The sequence below is a fragment of the Halictus rubicundus genome, chromosome 5 (genome assembly GCF_050948215.1).
Source record: "Halictus rubicundus isolate RS-2024b chromosome 5, iyHalRubi1_principal, whole genome shotgun sequence".
Classification (NCBI taxonomy): domain Eukaryota; kingdom Metazoa; phylum Arthropoda; class Insecta; order Hymenoptera; family Halictidae; genus Halictus; species Halictus rubicundus.
This window is the reverse complement of record NC_135153.1, coordinates 18431022-18446815: the sequence shown is the minus strand read 5'-3', so window position 1 is coordinate 18446815 and position 15794 is coordinate 18431022. Positions and strand designations below refer to the sequence as shown.

The 15794-nt window shown below is 41.0% G+C and overlaps 1 protein-coding gene across 2 annotated transcripts in view; it reads left to right on the top strand.

The window, feature by feature from the left end:
* The first annotated feature begins 1720 nt into the window (after positions 1-1720).
* LOC143354494 (uncharacterized) overlaps positions 1721-15794 on the top strand; it is a 38472-nt gene continuing 24398 nt past the window's right edge. The window contains exon 1 of one of the 2 annotated variants that reach the window (XM_076788642.1): positions 1721-2013. In XM_076788642.1, the coding sequence (XP_076644757.1) occupies positions 1839-2013 (175 nt within the window). In that variant the 5' untranslated portion in view covers positions 1721-1838. Of the gene's footprint in view, positions 2014-14805; positions 15260-15794 lie in introns of those variants that run through there. The other variant, XM_076788643.1, reaches the window with a different exon arrangement.

Below are 15794 nucleotides of genomic sequence, written 5' to 3'. Positions count from 1 at the left end.
GAAGAATATAAGGAAAAGGATTTAAGAGAAGTACGATTTCAGATTTTAAAAAGTATACAACCAGAGAAACGGTACCAAAAATTTTGAGAGAGATACTACAAGGGAAACAACTAGAAAGAATTAAAAAAAAAAGTATAATACAAGGCTTTAAAAGAAGAGCAAGAAGAAAATATTTTTAAAAGAGTGTATCAAGAAGAACAGTGACAAAGGTTTAAAAAAAGTATAAAATAAGGATTTCAAGAAAAACTGAGAAGAATATATCAAGAGAAACAGTAACAAGGGTTTCAGAAAAGGGGGGTAAAGAAAGGGCACAATAGAAGTAGAGGAACAATTTAAAGACGGATATGAGAAGAAACGTCGAACGAAGGATTTCAGAGAAGAGCAGAAGGGTTTAGCGGAAGTATAATAAAAGGCTTTCAGAAAGAAGGGGGAAAAGTTTGAGGAAGAGGGATTTCAGAGGAACGTGGCAAACGGAATGATTTAAAAGAATTGTAAGAAGTTACAACAAGATTTTCAGAGAAGTGCGGAAGGACTTTAGGGAAGTGTAAGGAGGAGAGGCTCCTCCTGAAGACAGATTAGAGGGCGAGGGGGAGGGGGCAGGGAGGAGAGGGGAAAGAAAGTTTTCTATGAGCGAGTTTGGAAGATTTAGAAGAGAGGAGGACATTTGCCCGGGAAAGAGGGAAACTTGAATGTAGTGTGCGAAAGGGTGCGGAGTCTGAGGGTAGCATATCAAACCGCGTAGATCAAAAGGAGAGCCATTGAATTTGCGAGCTGGGAAAAAATATTTGAAGGAAAATTTTTAACCAGGAGAAGAGAAAAATCTTTCTGAACCCGAGAGGAGGAAGTCTCGCGCAAGATCAAACTCCCGGAGGAAAAATCTAGAGATCCTTAGGGGTAAGAAGAGCGTGGAAAATTTACGGGCAGGAGGAGCAGCGATTTAAAATTCTGAGCAACGCGAGGAATTTTCGGGAGTATCGTAAACAAATTTCAGAGATATGATGAAGGAAAATTCGATGTGAAAATAAGTAGAATCGGATTGAGGAGGGGGAAAGATCTAACGCAAGGGAGATTGAGAAAACACCGAGGAACAGAGGAGAAAGAAATTGGTCTCGCAAACGAGATACAGAAGATGCGCAGACCTCGGGAGAAGTAGAATGTCTTAAGGTAAATTGTGGGAACGGTTAAACATATTCCGGAGTTCAAAGGAAACACGGTACGGAGTATAAAGCACGCGTAGCCGGTGAAGAAACACTCCCACGAAACGCCCTCAGCGAGATCCATTTCGAAAGAACCATAACAGCGGAATAAATTGAAACATAATTCGGGAGTCTTGTGAAAACACTTTCCGTGAATCGGAAGTTTCAAATCGCAGGGAGACTTCGATCACTCGGAAATGTAATCAGAGATTTGAACGGATAATTAGGACAAGCTGACTCGAAACAAGTCAAGATGGACGCTATGGGTTCCCATCGGCAGTTTACCTGGGATTAAGTGCTCATCAACCATGTTATACCACTCGTTCAGCGCGTTAGTGTCTGTCTCGGATGGCGCCGTACAACTTAACTCATTTGCGGCCATTAAATGACGATAGGAGCCCCATTGAACATCTTACGGCCAATCGTAAAACTCGCTGAAGCCGAGAGCTATAAAAATCGGAGCCGTCCATTTCCTCCGGCTATACTAATCCCGTTCTCCGAGTTTTCGCAAGAAACAAATCGCGAGTGAATTGCCGGAACAATGTCGCAGACTCGTGCCCGTCGAATAGTGTGCTCTGTGCGTTTAATTGGCAGGCCAAGTGGATTTTTGTAATTGTGTCGTTGGTACAGCGATAAAGAACCATGATGGCCGGCACGGGGGTCAGCGTCGGAGGCGCCGGGATGCTCAGGGCCAGGCGCCGCGACGTTAGCGTCAAGCCTAATAGGAAGCTAGACCGGAAGTCCTCCAGGGGAATGATCTACGAGAACGAGGAGCTCAGGCTGAGGACCATTCACATAAACGCTGAAGTGGAGCAAGGTAGGATGCGGACTTTAGCCCGACTTTTTTCGTGTTAATACTACTTAACGAGCAGTTTACTATATTTTTCTTTTAACATAATATTCTTTCTGGAACACCCTAACTGACTTTGCGCACTTGTGGCGAGAGTGAGACGGTGAAATTGAAAAGATTACAAGAATTAAAGAATATCAGTTTACAATTTTTTTTAAATGATTAAAGATACAATTTTTTATTCAGCCTCTGTTTCTCTGCAGAACATTTTTATTTTGTATAAACGACCCCGGTATGTTAATAATGTTCATCTGTGTTGACCTATGTTTTTCTACTTTCTATTATTTCCATTATTTACTGGTGCATTCGATAAATATGTGAGTAGGTTAAAGGGTCGACACAGTAAATATAGCATGTTGTTGTACTGCATAAATATTGAGGACGAATTATGTATAACAAGAGACTACGTGTCGACAACTGCAACTTTAAGAAGATGGAAAAATTCTTTACTAAATGTTGCAATAAAAACAATGTCGTACGTGTGACAATTGACCAAACATTTAATTTTTCATTCCGAAAGAAATTGATGTCTCCAAGAGGAGGCATAGTTTAACATAATGCCATATAGCTGCGAGTAAGTTTATCTATGATACAATAATTGAAAGGTTAAGTAAATAAATAATTTTTAAACCTAGTTTAATGCGAAACTATCCACATTTACATCTGGTAGTGTCTTGCAGAAATGGCTTTGGGAAAATGGCTGCCACGTTTAGTTCTAGTTCAACATCCAAGAATTTTTCAGCAAATACTGTTTAAACATCATACAATGAAATGTATACATTGAATTTTTGAAAGAACACAGTTTTTCATATAAAACAAATTGTCGAATTTTCCTCATTTTCCAACCGTTCGAAGGTACGTAACCTGAAGGGCTTAAGGATGAAAATTGACTGTCGATCGGGGGCAAAAATGATGGATGGCGATCATCATCTAGGAACGTTTGTGTCGCGGCGTTGGCAGGCCTGAATCGCCGGTACTTCCCGCTACAAATAGACGCGGGCGAACATTAGATCCGTGCGTTGAGTTCGCAGCGAACTATTTTCGAAACTTGGCCAAACGCGGCAAGTTTGCCCGGCCGCCGGCAGTTCCAGCCGGCCCGAGGTGCTTATGCGAATTTTGTGACAGCTCCTCTGGATAATTCGCGATCGATCGCCGGTCTCCGAAGACGCGGCCCCGAAAACAGAACCGCGAAACCGAAATTCGGCGAACCGTGCTCGGACACGGGGAAAATAAACGGCCTATTGTTTCTTATCTTTGGCAAACGTGCGTTCGACGAACCGTCTCGTTTCCACAGTGAAGCCCGTTCCCATCGAAGCAACCGAACCCGGAAATGAACGGCAACCATGACAGCGGAGTCAGTAATATCCTGATCGAACTGATAGTTCTGCTGAACAAGTGACTAGGCGATTCTTGGGATGGTAAGTCGCTGCGACCGATTATGCGAACTTTCGTGGCTCCGTTTATGGAAACTGGGACTGATCCTCGTTCGACCGTGTTCGTGGGGTTCATTGTCTCCTTCGCTTCCGGATGTAGTGCAATATTCTAGAAATGTACTTTGTAGAATTATTGTGGGAATATTTACTGCAGATTTTGTAGAATGTTAATTTATTAGTTTCAATTTTGTACCGAAAAGATGTAAAATATTTTATTTTATGAAGACTTTATATACAATTTTTTAAGTTTTGTAACGTTGAAAATGGTACTGAATAATGTCTTCGAAGACTAGTACAGCATAAAGGATAAAAAGATAAGTAAAGGAACATGTACAATTTTTTATGTTTTATAACGTTGAAAATGGTACTGAATAATGTCTTCGAAGACTAGTACAGCATAAGGGATAAAAAGATAAGTAAAGGAACATGTACAATTTTTTAAGTTTTGTAACGTTGAAAATGGTACTGAATAATGTTCTTCAAAGACTAGTACAGCATAAGGGATAAAAAGATGAGTAAAGGAAGATGTACAATTTTTTAAGTTTTGTAACGTTGAAAATGGTACTGAATAATGTCTTCAAAGACTGGTACAGCATAAGGGATAAAAAGATGAGTAAAGGAAGATGTACAGTTTTTTAAGTTTTGTAACGTTGAAAATGGTACTGAATAATGTCTTCAAAGACTGGTACAGCATAAGGGATAAAAAGATGAGTAAAGGAAGATGTACAGTTTTTTAAGTTTTGTAACGTTGAAAATGGTACTGAATAATGTCTTCAAAGACTAGTACAGCATAAAGGATAAAAAGATAAGTAAAGGAACATGTACAAAATGGTGACTGAGGTAATCCAAAAAGTTTGGTTAAAATAAAATCAAATACATTATAAAAGATGAAAAGAGAAATTGTAAATGTCTTGAAAAGGAGCAGTTAATAAGCTAACAACAGGACAAATTAATATCTTATAGCGAAACATTCTCTCGAAAAGCTAATATACAATAAAAGAAAAATAAATACTGCAAACACAGAAAAACATCCAAAGCAGTAATTAAACACTTCCTAATGAATAAAATTTTTCATTTCTGTTCTTGACCGTTGCTGACGCATCTGCATAGTAACACGGGGCGATTAGTTTTCGGTAATTGCGAGGAGGCGGGGAAAAGGAAACAAACAAGAACGTGGTGGAAGGAGGAGGGTGTAGAAAAAAGGATTAAATGGCGAGAGAGAGGGGGAGGGGGGAACAATAATGGCGGCGTTTAAACCGCGCGCGTAGAATATTATTCTAGTGGCGAGGAAACTCGGGAAACCGGCGATTTTCTCGAAATTTGTTTGCCCACCGAGCCAAGAAAAGCTTCGTTCTGGCGGCCATTCTTGCGGCAGGTCTCCGCTAGTTCTGCTCTGGTCCTCTAAGATCCCAGATGTCGTCCCGATACGCGGATTCCTCTGGAATGACGTCCCCCTCTGACCACGCGGAAATGTGCGTTTCGAAAGTCAAAACAGTTTCGACGTTCCGGCGAAATGTTGACGTTGCGCAAGATTTATTAAAGCGGCGCCGCGGCGGCGCAGATGTATCTCGATGGAGGATCGAGTTCAAAGCGAAAGCCCCCGGGATCATTTTCGGCCGTAATTCCCTTTCGTTCAGTGATCACAGAAATTCGAGCACTCGAGCGGCAACAAACACCGGAAGAAATTCCAAGTTTTCCCGTTCCGTGCGGGTGAACCCCTTTCATTGCGGCGGCGTGTGTGTTAAAAAATTCGGCTGCTTTCATTTTTAGGCGCGGATGGGCTCGGGTCGAAATGGACCCGAACGTTTCATCTGTGTTCTGATTAACAGCCAGCTCAAAAAGTTAACCAGTTACATCTGAATTGCTATTTTTGGAGGCCAGTTTAAAGCGCTAACTACGATATTTTCATATGAATAATCATTTTTAGAGACTAGTTTAAAAGCGTTAACTATTTCCATCTGAATAATAATTTTTAGAGACCAGTTTAAAGCGTTAACTATTTCCATCAAAATTACAATTTTTAGTGGTTAGTTTAAAGCGTTAACTATTTTCATCTAAATTGCAATTTTTATTGGCTAGTTTAAAGCGTTAATATTTTCATCTAAATTGCAATTTTTAGTGGCTAGTTTAAAGCGTTAATATTTCCATCAAAATTACAATTTTTAGAGACCAGTTTAAAGCGTTAATTATTTCCATCTGAATAATAATTTTGAGACCAGTTTAAAGCGTTAACTATTTTCATCTAAATTGCAATTTTTAGTGGCTAGTTTAAAGCGTTAATATTTTCATCTAAATTGCAATTTTTAGTGGCTAGTTTAAAGCGTTAATTATTTCCATCAAAATTACAATTTTTAGGGACCAGTTTAAAGCGTTAATTATTTGCATCTGAATAATAATGTTTAGAGACCAGTTTAAAAGCGTTAATTATTTCCATCTAAATAATGATTTTGAGAATAGTTTAAAGCGTTAACAACAATATTTCCATCAAAATTACAATTTTTAGAGACCAGTTTAAAGCGTTAATTATTTCCATCAAAATTACAATTTTTGGTGACCAGTTTAAAGCGTTAATTATTTCCATCTGAATAATAATTTTTAGAGATCAGTTTAAAACCGTTCATTATTTCCATCTAAATAATAATTTTGAGACCAGTTTAAAGCGTTAACTATTTCCATCAAAATTACAATTTTTAGAGACCACTTTAAAGCATGAACTATTTTCATCTAAATTGCAATTTTTAGTGGCTAGTTTAAAGCGTTAACTATTTTCATCTAAATTGCAATTTTTAGTGGCTAGTTTAAAGCGTTAACTATTTTCATCTAAATTGCAATTTTTGTGGCTAGTTTAAAGTGTTAACTATTTCCATCAAAATTACAATTTTTAGTGACCCGTTTAAAGCGTCAACTATTTCCACCTAAATTCTAATTTTTAGCAATCAGTTGGGAACGTAAACTATTTCCATTGGACCCAATAAAATGGCCACCTAAAAGCATTGTTGCTCTCGGAAATGCGGGTTTTAAAATGTATAAGAAAAATTTATAAAGATTTGGTAGCTCTGATTGTTAGACAGCAACATTTTCTATGCACGGATATTTCCTAATTTATTTTACAAGAATTATAGCAAATTCTTATCTTTTAAACAAATTCAGCTGTGCCTATGGAACTTTTATGGAAACAAATGTTCCGTGGGAGTTCGATGGAGACAATTGATTTAGAAATATTTATTTAACAATCGCTCTCGTTTGGAACAGCAATGGAACGTTTCCAATTTGATTTATACCTCAGCTTTGTTCAAACAAAATTGCAACGCTTTGCAGAACAGTTAATACGTCGGGCTAAAATAAATTTCCGAAATTGTTTAACATTTCCTACAAACCGACGAAAATTTGAGCGTCGGCTATCTGTCAGAACGAGTCGTAATTTTCTCGTAGAATGGATTCCCCGGCCCGCTAAACGCGCAGATAGCCGGGTAATTAAATCAGTCTGGGAGTAAAAGCAAGAAAAACAACAATGTTTCTTTAGCCAAGGGCTGGAGCTTTTTCGCGGTGCTTTTGACAGACGCGGCAAGGGCGCACTGACATATTAAATGACCATCCGAAGGGAAAAAGTGCGCGAGCGTGCCGGTAAAACGCGAGTTTCCGGTTTCGCCGGTACAGTTTGACGTTCAGCTAATTTCGCGGAAGAATCCGATGATTTTCCACCGGAAATATTTATTGCCTCCTCGGTGTGTTAACGTTCCCGGAAATTTGACTTACCGTCGGAAACGATATCGGAGCAGCCATAACTGAATCAACCGAATTTCACGTGTAGCTAGTGAACACAAACCGATATAAGTCAGCCGAAACTGCGTCACGGCACTGTCATAAATCGCGTGAATACTGGAATAATAAAACAAAATCCGAAAAACCTAGGTTAAAGCGTGATGCAATGAATTTCACGCAATTAGCCGCGGAAGCGTTGAGCACAGGCGCGCGCGATACGTTTATTCGATAACTCTCATTATGTTTATGCTCGATCTACCGCGTGGGACTCCATCGCGTCGCTGCGATTTCAACCATAACACTCGAATCGAATCATGCTCCTCCGCCTGGGTATCTTCCGGTAATTTTAGATCGGTCGTTTGAAAAAAAAAGAAAGAAACTTTGTTTGGAAAGAACCACCGAGAGGCACAGTTCGAAGTGAACAATAGCAAACATTCGGTTGCATTCGGAGCACTCGTGTGAAAGTAAAAAATAAAAGAAAGAAAAAAAAAAGAAGAAGCAAAACCAGGCTCTGGTCCATCCAATTTATAAATCCATTAAGCTGGGATCCAGGGTCTATTTAAAGTGTACGAGTGCAGCGGGCGTCAGCTTTTTTCGGACAACTCGAAAACGGCTCTCCGGATCGTATCTACACCTGTATCGGGCCGCGCGCAATTTCGAGGGGGGTCTGTTTTCTCAGCGCACCGCGAAAACCAGACGCCCCGTGCGTCACGGATTATTTTCAGTCGTTTTTAAAATGCTTGACAACCAACTGATAAATAGCACGGGAACGGCGCGCCCGCGCGCGCTCACCACCGACACACGCGCGACAAAACTTTTCCGAATTCTCCCAGCTAATTCGGAGATCCATCTATGAACAATCGGCAATCACTTTTTGGAAAATACAGGGAAACGTATGGACCAAAAAAAAATTAATGGTATTCTTGTTCCGGAAGAGGCTTATGCTATTATGACCAGACTGCGGATCTTTATGGAAAATAAAAAATGTTTGTGTCGATTGCAAGACGCAGGGGCGAAATAAGAATTTATTTCTTCTTTTAACACTTGGTTTGCGGAGCACTGAAAATTACTATTTTACATTTCCTTGTAAAAATAACGTGAATATATCTATCAAAATCTGCAGCCATTTTTTTAATAATATATACCTAGAGAAATGAATTTGGTAAATAATTCTTCATGGATCCATGTTTGCAATCTGAACATTCGTGAATCAAAAATATTAGAATCCGTCATTTTGACGGGTCCCGTAAATCTAGTGTTAATTATTTTAACAAGTTGAAAATGATACGATGTTATCCTTAAATCTTTTTAATATGTCCACTGCTTTAAATTGTGGTTACCCATTTTGGTCATAAATGCATAAAATCCGCAGTCTAATTACGACTTTTGTAAAATTTATAATAGACTGCTGATATTTTTGCAAATTGCCACTTTTACATCAATGTTTATGGAAACTAAGAGAAGGGTAAACATTTTTTTTTATTGTCTAAAATGTTCTGTTTGGTCAGAATAAAATAGAAACACTAATTTCCATGCGTACGTACGTCTCCTTGTATTTTGGGAAGTATAAATGCATAAAGACACAAGGAAACGCGAATATTAACAAAAATATTGTATTGTTGTCGTGCCTTCTTGCAATTTTTATGCAGTAACCATTATAGGATACGGGACCCAATTACTGTGTGGGTGCCAGCTACTGTGTCTATATTAATTACCCTTTTTTTGTAAGCATAATGAATATTAAAACAGAGTCTCCCACTCGTATGCGGACGCTTTTGAAAATCGCATAACTTTGTTAATATGAGAACATAAGACTTGGATTTTTTTAAAGAAGTTAGCACAATTGGTTTGCTACATAACGCCCTTAAGCTTTCATCGTTAAACGTTTTACATTGACCGATTTCGATAAAATATTCAGAATATATACAATTGATACAGATGTACAAAACGTACTTCTTAAATTTTTAATATAAGCGTGCATAAGAAAGTGGCGAAATACAACTTTTAGTACTTTCTCTGCAATTTCGACCAATTGCAACTTTAATCAAACATTTTCATCACGTTACGTAGTGAACCAATTGTTCTAACTTCTCAAAAAAATTCAAGTGGTACAGCCCAATATCGACAAAGTTATGCGACTTTTAAGAGCGTCCGAATATTAGTGGGAGTCACTGTATACATTAACTGATTTTAATGAAAAAATTTAACCCTTAGCACTCGAATGGAGACTGCAAGGCACCACTACAAATTGCTGTATCATTATTCGAAATATCTTTTACATTATTAAATTTGTCGAATAAACGTAAGTAAATGCAACTTGTACGAATAAATTGCACCATTTTCGTCTGTACAACATGAACAAAAGAATGTATAGAAGGGAAGTATTCTAGGTCGGAGGAAACGTTTCGTTTCGGAGTTATAGCAGCTTCGAGTGCAAAGGGTTAATATCTGGTTTTTAATATTCATTACGCTCTAGAAACGAGTACAATTAATAGTAATTGGTACCCCCACAGTGGGCGCCTCACCCTAAACGAGAATTTCCCGAAAGATTTCACACTTGACGAATGTCTCGGTAACGGGGCATTAGTGCTCGCGAGGCATTTCAACAAAAACACACAGCAGGACCGTAAATCCGCCAGTGGCCCGGCCCATCAAACAAACAATATTGATTTACTCATTAGCACTCTCAATACTCGGATGTATCGCGCGATGTATTAATACCTGCCGTAACATCAATAAACCGCAATCATGGGGCGGGAAGCAAAACGCGTTGCTACAAACTTGTCGACCCCGTGTACACAGATTTTCCGGAATGCCGGTGAACATGTTAGAGTCCGCATTGAGAAACGCGATGACCCAATATCCGTTGAGACGGAACAGGGACGCTGGGTCCCCGATTAGCTCGGAGTAGCCGGAGGAAGAACCAGCATCCCCTAGCCTCGAAGACTCCCGTGGCGGGCCGCACCAGGAATCCCAGGCGCAACATTTCTGTCCACACGTGACGAAAGAATCTTCCTCGAAGCTGGCCGCGCCGCGCCGCGCCGCTCCGCTCCGCGCCAGCCACTACAAAAGATTTAAATAGTCGCGCGCGCGAGCGAGAAAGAAGAACAGCCGCCGCCGGCTCGGAAGGAGAGGGCTGCCAGGCTCCGACGGTGGAGCGCAACTAGTTTTCTTCGGGGTCTCTAAACGACCGGCGTGTGCCACGCTCTTTTACCGGAAACGGGACTTCCGCGTGCCCCGGGAACGCGCCACCGCGGCTCGACACCCGAAGAGGACACCCGAAGAGGACTCTTCTGCTCGCCGATCGAAGAGACTCGAGTGCGAAGCGAATCTGCTCTTGCGATCTGATTTTTGGGAAATTGATCGGCGAACGTGCAGTGGACTTCTTCTGTTTTTCTGACGGTGGATCTTGAAGAGCGTTTTCGGAGAGTTCTGGTGGAAAGTGGATTGAAGACAGCTCCCGTTGGACTGGTCCTAGTGTCCTCTGGGTGGCCCAGTGAGCGTGGTGACTCAATAGGCGTCATTTTTAGTGCTGTTAGGGTGGTTTCAGAGTTTTTAGCTTGGTCCTGTGATTTGGAGTTTTAGGAGGATGCTGAGAGACAGAGAGAGAGACGATTGAGACTCAATAGGCGTCGTCTTCAGTGCTGTTAGAGTGGTTCCAGTGTTTTTAACTAGGTCCAGTGATTTGGATTTTGAAGAGGATATCGGGTGAGACGATGAAGAGTCAATAGGTCTCATCTTCAGTATTGTCAGGGTGGTTCCAGTGTTTTTAGCTTGGTCCAGTGATTTGGATTTTGAGGAGGATATCGAGAGAGACGATGAAGAGTCAATAGGTCTCATCTTCAGTATTGTTAGGGTGGTTCCAGTGTTTTTAACTAGGTCCAGTGATTTGGATTTTGAGGAGGATATCGAGTGAGACGATGAAGAGTCAATAGGCCTTATCTTCAGTGCTGTTAGGGTGGTTCCTGTGTTTTTAGCTTGGTCCAGTGATTTGGATTTTAAGGAGGATGTTGGGAAAGACCCAATTGAGACTCCATAGATGTCATCTTCAGTGCTGTTAGGGTGGTTCCAATGTTTTTAGCTTGGTCCAGTGATTTGGATTTTGAGGAGGATGTCGAGAAAAACCCAGTTGAGACTCCTTAGATGTCATCTTCAGTGCTGTTAGGGTGGTTCCAATGTTTTTAGCTTGGTCTAGTGTTTTTATCTTGGTCCAGTGATTCGGATTTTGAGGAGGATGTTGAGAGAGACGATTGAGAGTCAATAGGCCTCATCTTCAGTGCTGTTAGGGTGGTTCCAGTGTTTTGAACTTGGTCCAGTGATTTGGATTTTGAGGAAGATGTTGAGAAACACAGAGTGAGACGATTGAGAGTCAATAGGCCTCGTCTTCAGTGCTGTTAGGGTGGCTCCAGTGTTTTGAACTTGGTCCAGTGATTTGGATTTTGGGAGGATGCTGAGAGAGAGAGACTATTGAGACTCCTTAGACGTCATCTCCGGGCTGTTAGGGTGGTTCCAGTGTTTTTTAACTTGGTCCAGCGATTTGGATTTTGAGGAGGCTGTTGAGAAAGACCCAATTGAGACTCCTTAGATGTCATCTTCAGTGCTGTTAGGGTGGTTCCAGTGTTTTTTTAACTTGGTCCAGTGATGGTAGTGATGGTAGCTCCTGATATTGGACTTTGATGAGGATATTGAGAGAGTCGATGAAGAGTGATTAGAAGTCTCCAGAGCTGTTGGGTTTGTCCTAGTGTCTTCTACTTGGCCCAGTGATGGTGGTGTCTTTGGAGTTGAAAAACTGATGATAGAAACTGGACTCATACTTCGCTATTGGTTCAAGACTCGTGATTCAAAATAGAAATTTGTGGGCGAATCTCTGGATTGGTTCTGGCCAAAAGTCAGTTCGAAGAGCGTCCTGAAGGTGGCCGTGTGCATGATCGAAGGCAGTTTGTCATGAGTGGTCAGCACGTCTGTAGGAGTCTTTTCTGTGAGCTGATTGGTTCAAGTTTCACTGTGATTTAAAATAGAAAATTGTAGATGATCTCTGGATTGGTTCTGGTGTTTGGAAAGCGTCCTACAGGTGGCAGTGTTTCCCTGAGGAGTTGAAACGACTGTCTCACTTCCAGTGCAAGAGTCACTCTTCGTCCTGTAATTATCGGCTTCGGCACAGGGGACCTTCCGATCCAAAATATAATGTAAACGAATCTCTTGACAAATTTTGCTGGTCAAAGCGTGTCTAAGAACTGATTCTTCCTTTGAAGACTCCGAAGACTTGACATTTAATTTCGTCAAGGACAACGAACCACAACCGATGGAAACTGAGTCCATTTCAAGTTCGTAGTTTGCCTTTTTATTAGTTTAACAAAAATCTTTCGCACTGTCATTGAAAATAGAAATTTGTAGACCTTGGCTCGATGCTGCTCTCTGGAGACAACAGCGTTCTCTTCAAGTTTACCAACGACTGAATTTTGACAAGTACATCAGGATACTGATGGTTATCTTGATTATCTTGATGAGTCATCTTGATCACTCTGAAAGTCTGCAAAAGCAATTGTTAGCTTCGAACTCGCTCCAACAATTTTTGGAAGACACTAACCGATTGACTGCTGGATACAGACCCGGTGAATTAGGTTACCTCGGCTACGCGGAATCCAGTGTTGATAGCACACTTTCGAAAGATTACAACGATCCAGCACAATATTATGACGACGCGGTTATTATACCGGCGAGAAGCGGATCTGCTAAAACAAGCCATCGCCGTTTAGAATGTGTTCGGGAGCTGATCACTCACTCGAGACTGATCGACTCGAGTTCAAACACTCTTCATTGTAATGCGCCCGATCGAGGATGATATATCGATCCCACGACGGCGATGCAAGTGCGTATAGGTGCCCCGGGTATCGATCACGGATTCACCGAGGATGAAACTCGTGTTGTAAAAATATCTTTTCACTGAGAGTCAAGAACGGGACTCGAGAAATCCTCCTAAGAGGATTGCTTCTTGCAACATCAAAAAAGTAAGCGCGCATAATCTCCAGGCGGGAAACAGGTTGAGCAGCTTTATCTCGAAAAATGAAGCATTGCAACTCCGTGTTCAACGTAATCCTCCGACAAGGTTCAGCTGCGTAAACACAAATTCTACACCAGGTGGTTGCAAAAAAAAAAAGATAAAACAAGTGTCAAGTGTCATCTGTGCTGGAACAACGGGCGCTAATTATGATCCTGTTGCTATAGGAGCCCTCCATCTTCAACCTGATCCCTTAACAAGGTTGAACTAGGTAAACACAAATTTTATACCAGGTGGTTGCAAAGAAAAAAAGATAAAACAAGTGTCAAGTGTCGACTGTGCTGGAACAGAGGGAGCTAATTATCATCTGGTTGCTATAGAAACCCTCAGTCTTCACTGTGATCCTTTAACAAGGTTGAACTAGGTAAACACAAATTTTATACCAGGTGGTTGCAAAAAAAGAAAAGATAAAATAAATATCAAGTGTCGACTGTGCTGGAACAACGGGATATAAGTGTGATCTGGTTGCTGTAGAAGTGCTCCGTCTTCAAGGTAATCCTTCGAAAAGATTGAACTAGGTAAACACAAATTCTACACCAGGTGGTTGCAAAAAAAGAAAAGATACAATAAACATCAAGTGTCGACTGTGCTGGAACAACGGGGACAAGTATGATCTGGTTGCTGTAGAAGTGCTCCGTCTTCAAGGTAATCCTTCGAAAAGATTGAACTAGGTAAACACAAATTCTACACTGGGTGGTTGCAAAAACAAAAAAATAATATAAGTGCCAAGTGTCGATTGTGCTTGGACCACAAGAGCTAATTATGATCTAGTTGCTATAGAAGCCCTTGGTCTTCAAGGTGATCCTTCAAAAAGGTTGAACTAGGTAAACACAAATTCCACACCAGGTGGTTGCAAAAAAAAAAGATGAAGTGTCAAGTGTCAACTGTGCTTGAAAAATCGTAGCTAATTATGATCTGATTTCTATAGAAGCCCTGGGTCTTCATTGCGATCCTTCAAAAAGATTGAACTTCATAAACACAAATTTTAGATCAGGTGGTTGCAAAAAGAGCAAGTGTCAAGTGTCAAGTGTCATCTGTGCTTGAAAAATAGGAGCTAATTATGATCTGATTGCTATCGGTCTTCATTGCGATCCTTCAAAAAGATTGAACTTCATAAACACAAATTTTAGATCAGCTGGTTGCAAGAAAAAACCAAGTGTCAAGTGTCAACTGTGCTTGAAAAATAGGACCTAATTATGATCTGATTGCTATAGGTCTTCATTGCGATCCTTCAAAAAGATTGAACTTCATAAACACAAATTTTAGATCAGGTGGTTGCAAGAAAAAACCAAGTGTCAAGTGTCAACTGTGCTTGAAGAACAGGAGCTAATGACGCCCTGATTGGTGCAGAAGCTCTTGATCCCGAAAAGGATCATCCCCAGGATTATTGATCAGGATTTCCACGAAAACCCTAGAACTTGAGCTACCCCCTAAAATTCAAGAAGAGCTAGCCAGTCGTAATATGCGAGCCCTATAGACATTGTGCTCGAAATCATCGAAGGAGGAGGACTTATGGCAGCATAGTTTCGGAGGAAGATTGAGGGATGTGGAGCAAGGACGCGGCCACAAAGTAACTCTGTTTCGGCGTCGGGTGAGGATGAATGGGTTGCACGTTGGCCTGGATCAGCGGTCCATTAGGCGACGCGTTACGTTCTCGGAATTAGGCGGCACGATGACGTCCAGGTGCGCCGGCGGCGGCGGCGTCGGCCGGGCCTTATTTGTTGACGAACCGCTCGCCGGATTATTTAATGACTCTCCGCGGGAATGACTCCCGGCCGTGCGATGCGTCTCCCCTAAATCAGGAGTCGCGAGCTCGCCCCGGGCCAGAATTATAATTCGCTGGCCGAGTCGAGTGTTTCGGGAAACCGGGGGGCCATTTTCGAACGGGGAGATGGACAAACGGCGGCCATCATCATGCAGAGAAGAGAAAGGGGACGAAGCAGGAAGGACGGGAAAGGGAGTACGTTCGAGATCATTGTTAAATACGCTTCACCTGGCTCGTACAGTTTATACAGTCAGTCCCATAAGTACGCTCTTAAGAATCGCATGACTTTGTCGATATTGGGCTGTACTACTTGAATTTTTTTCAGAAGTTAGAACAATTGGATAAATATCAATTGGTCGAAAGTGCAGAGAAAATACTAAAAGTTGTATTTTGCAACTTTTTTATGTGGACTTACATTGAAAATTTAGAAAGTGCAATTTGTAGATCTGTATGAATTATACATGTTCTGAGAATTTCATCAAAATCGGTCAACATTGCAATGAGCTGCAGATGTTCCAAAATTATGACATAAGGACGAAATTCCACGAGAAGGCCAGAATTCTGCGATTTTCAAGTTTTCATCGTTAAACGTTTGTAGCTCAGTGCAATATTGACCGATTTAGATGAAATGTTCAGTATATTTATAATTGTGATACAGATGTACGAAACGTACTTTTTAAATTGTTAATATAAGCCCGCATAAAAATGTTGCTAAATACAACTTTTAGTA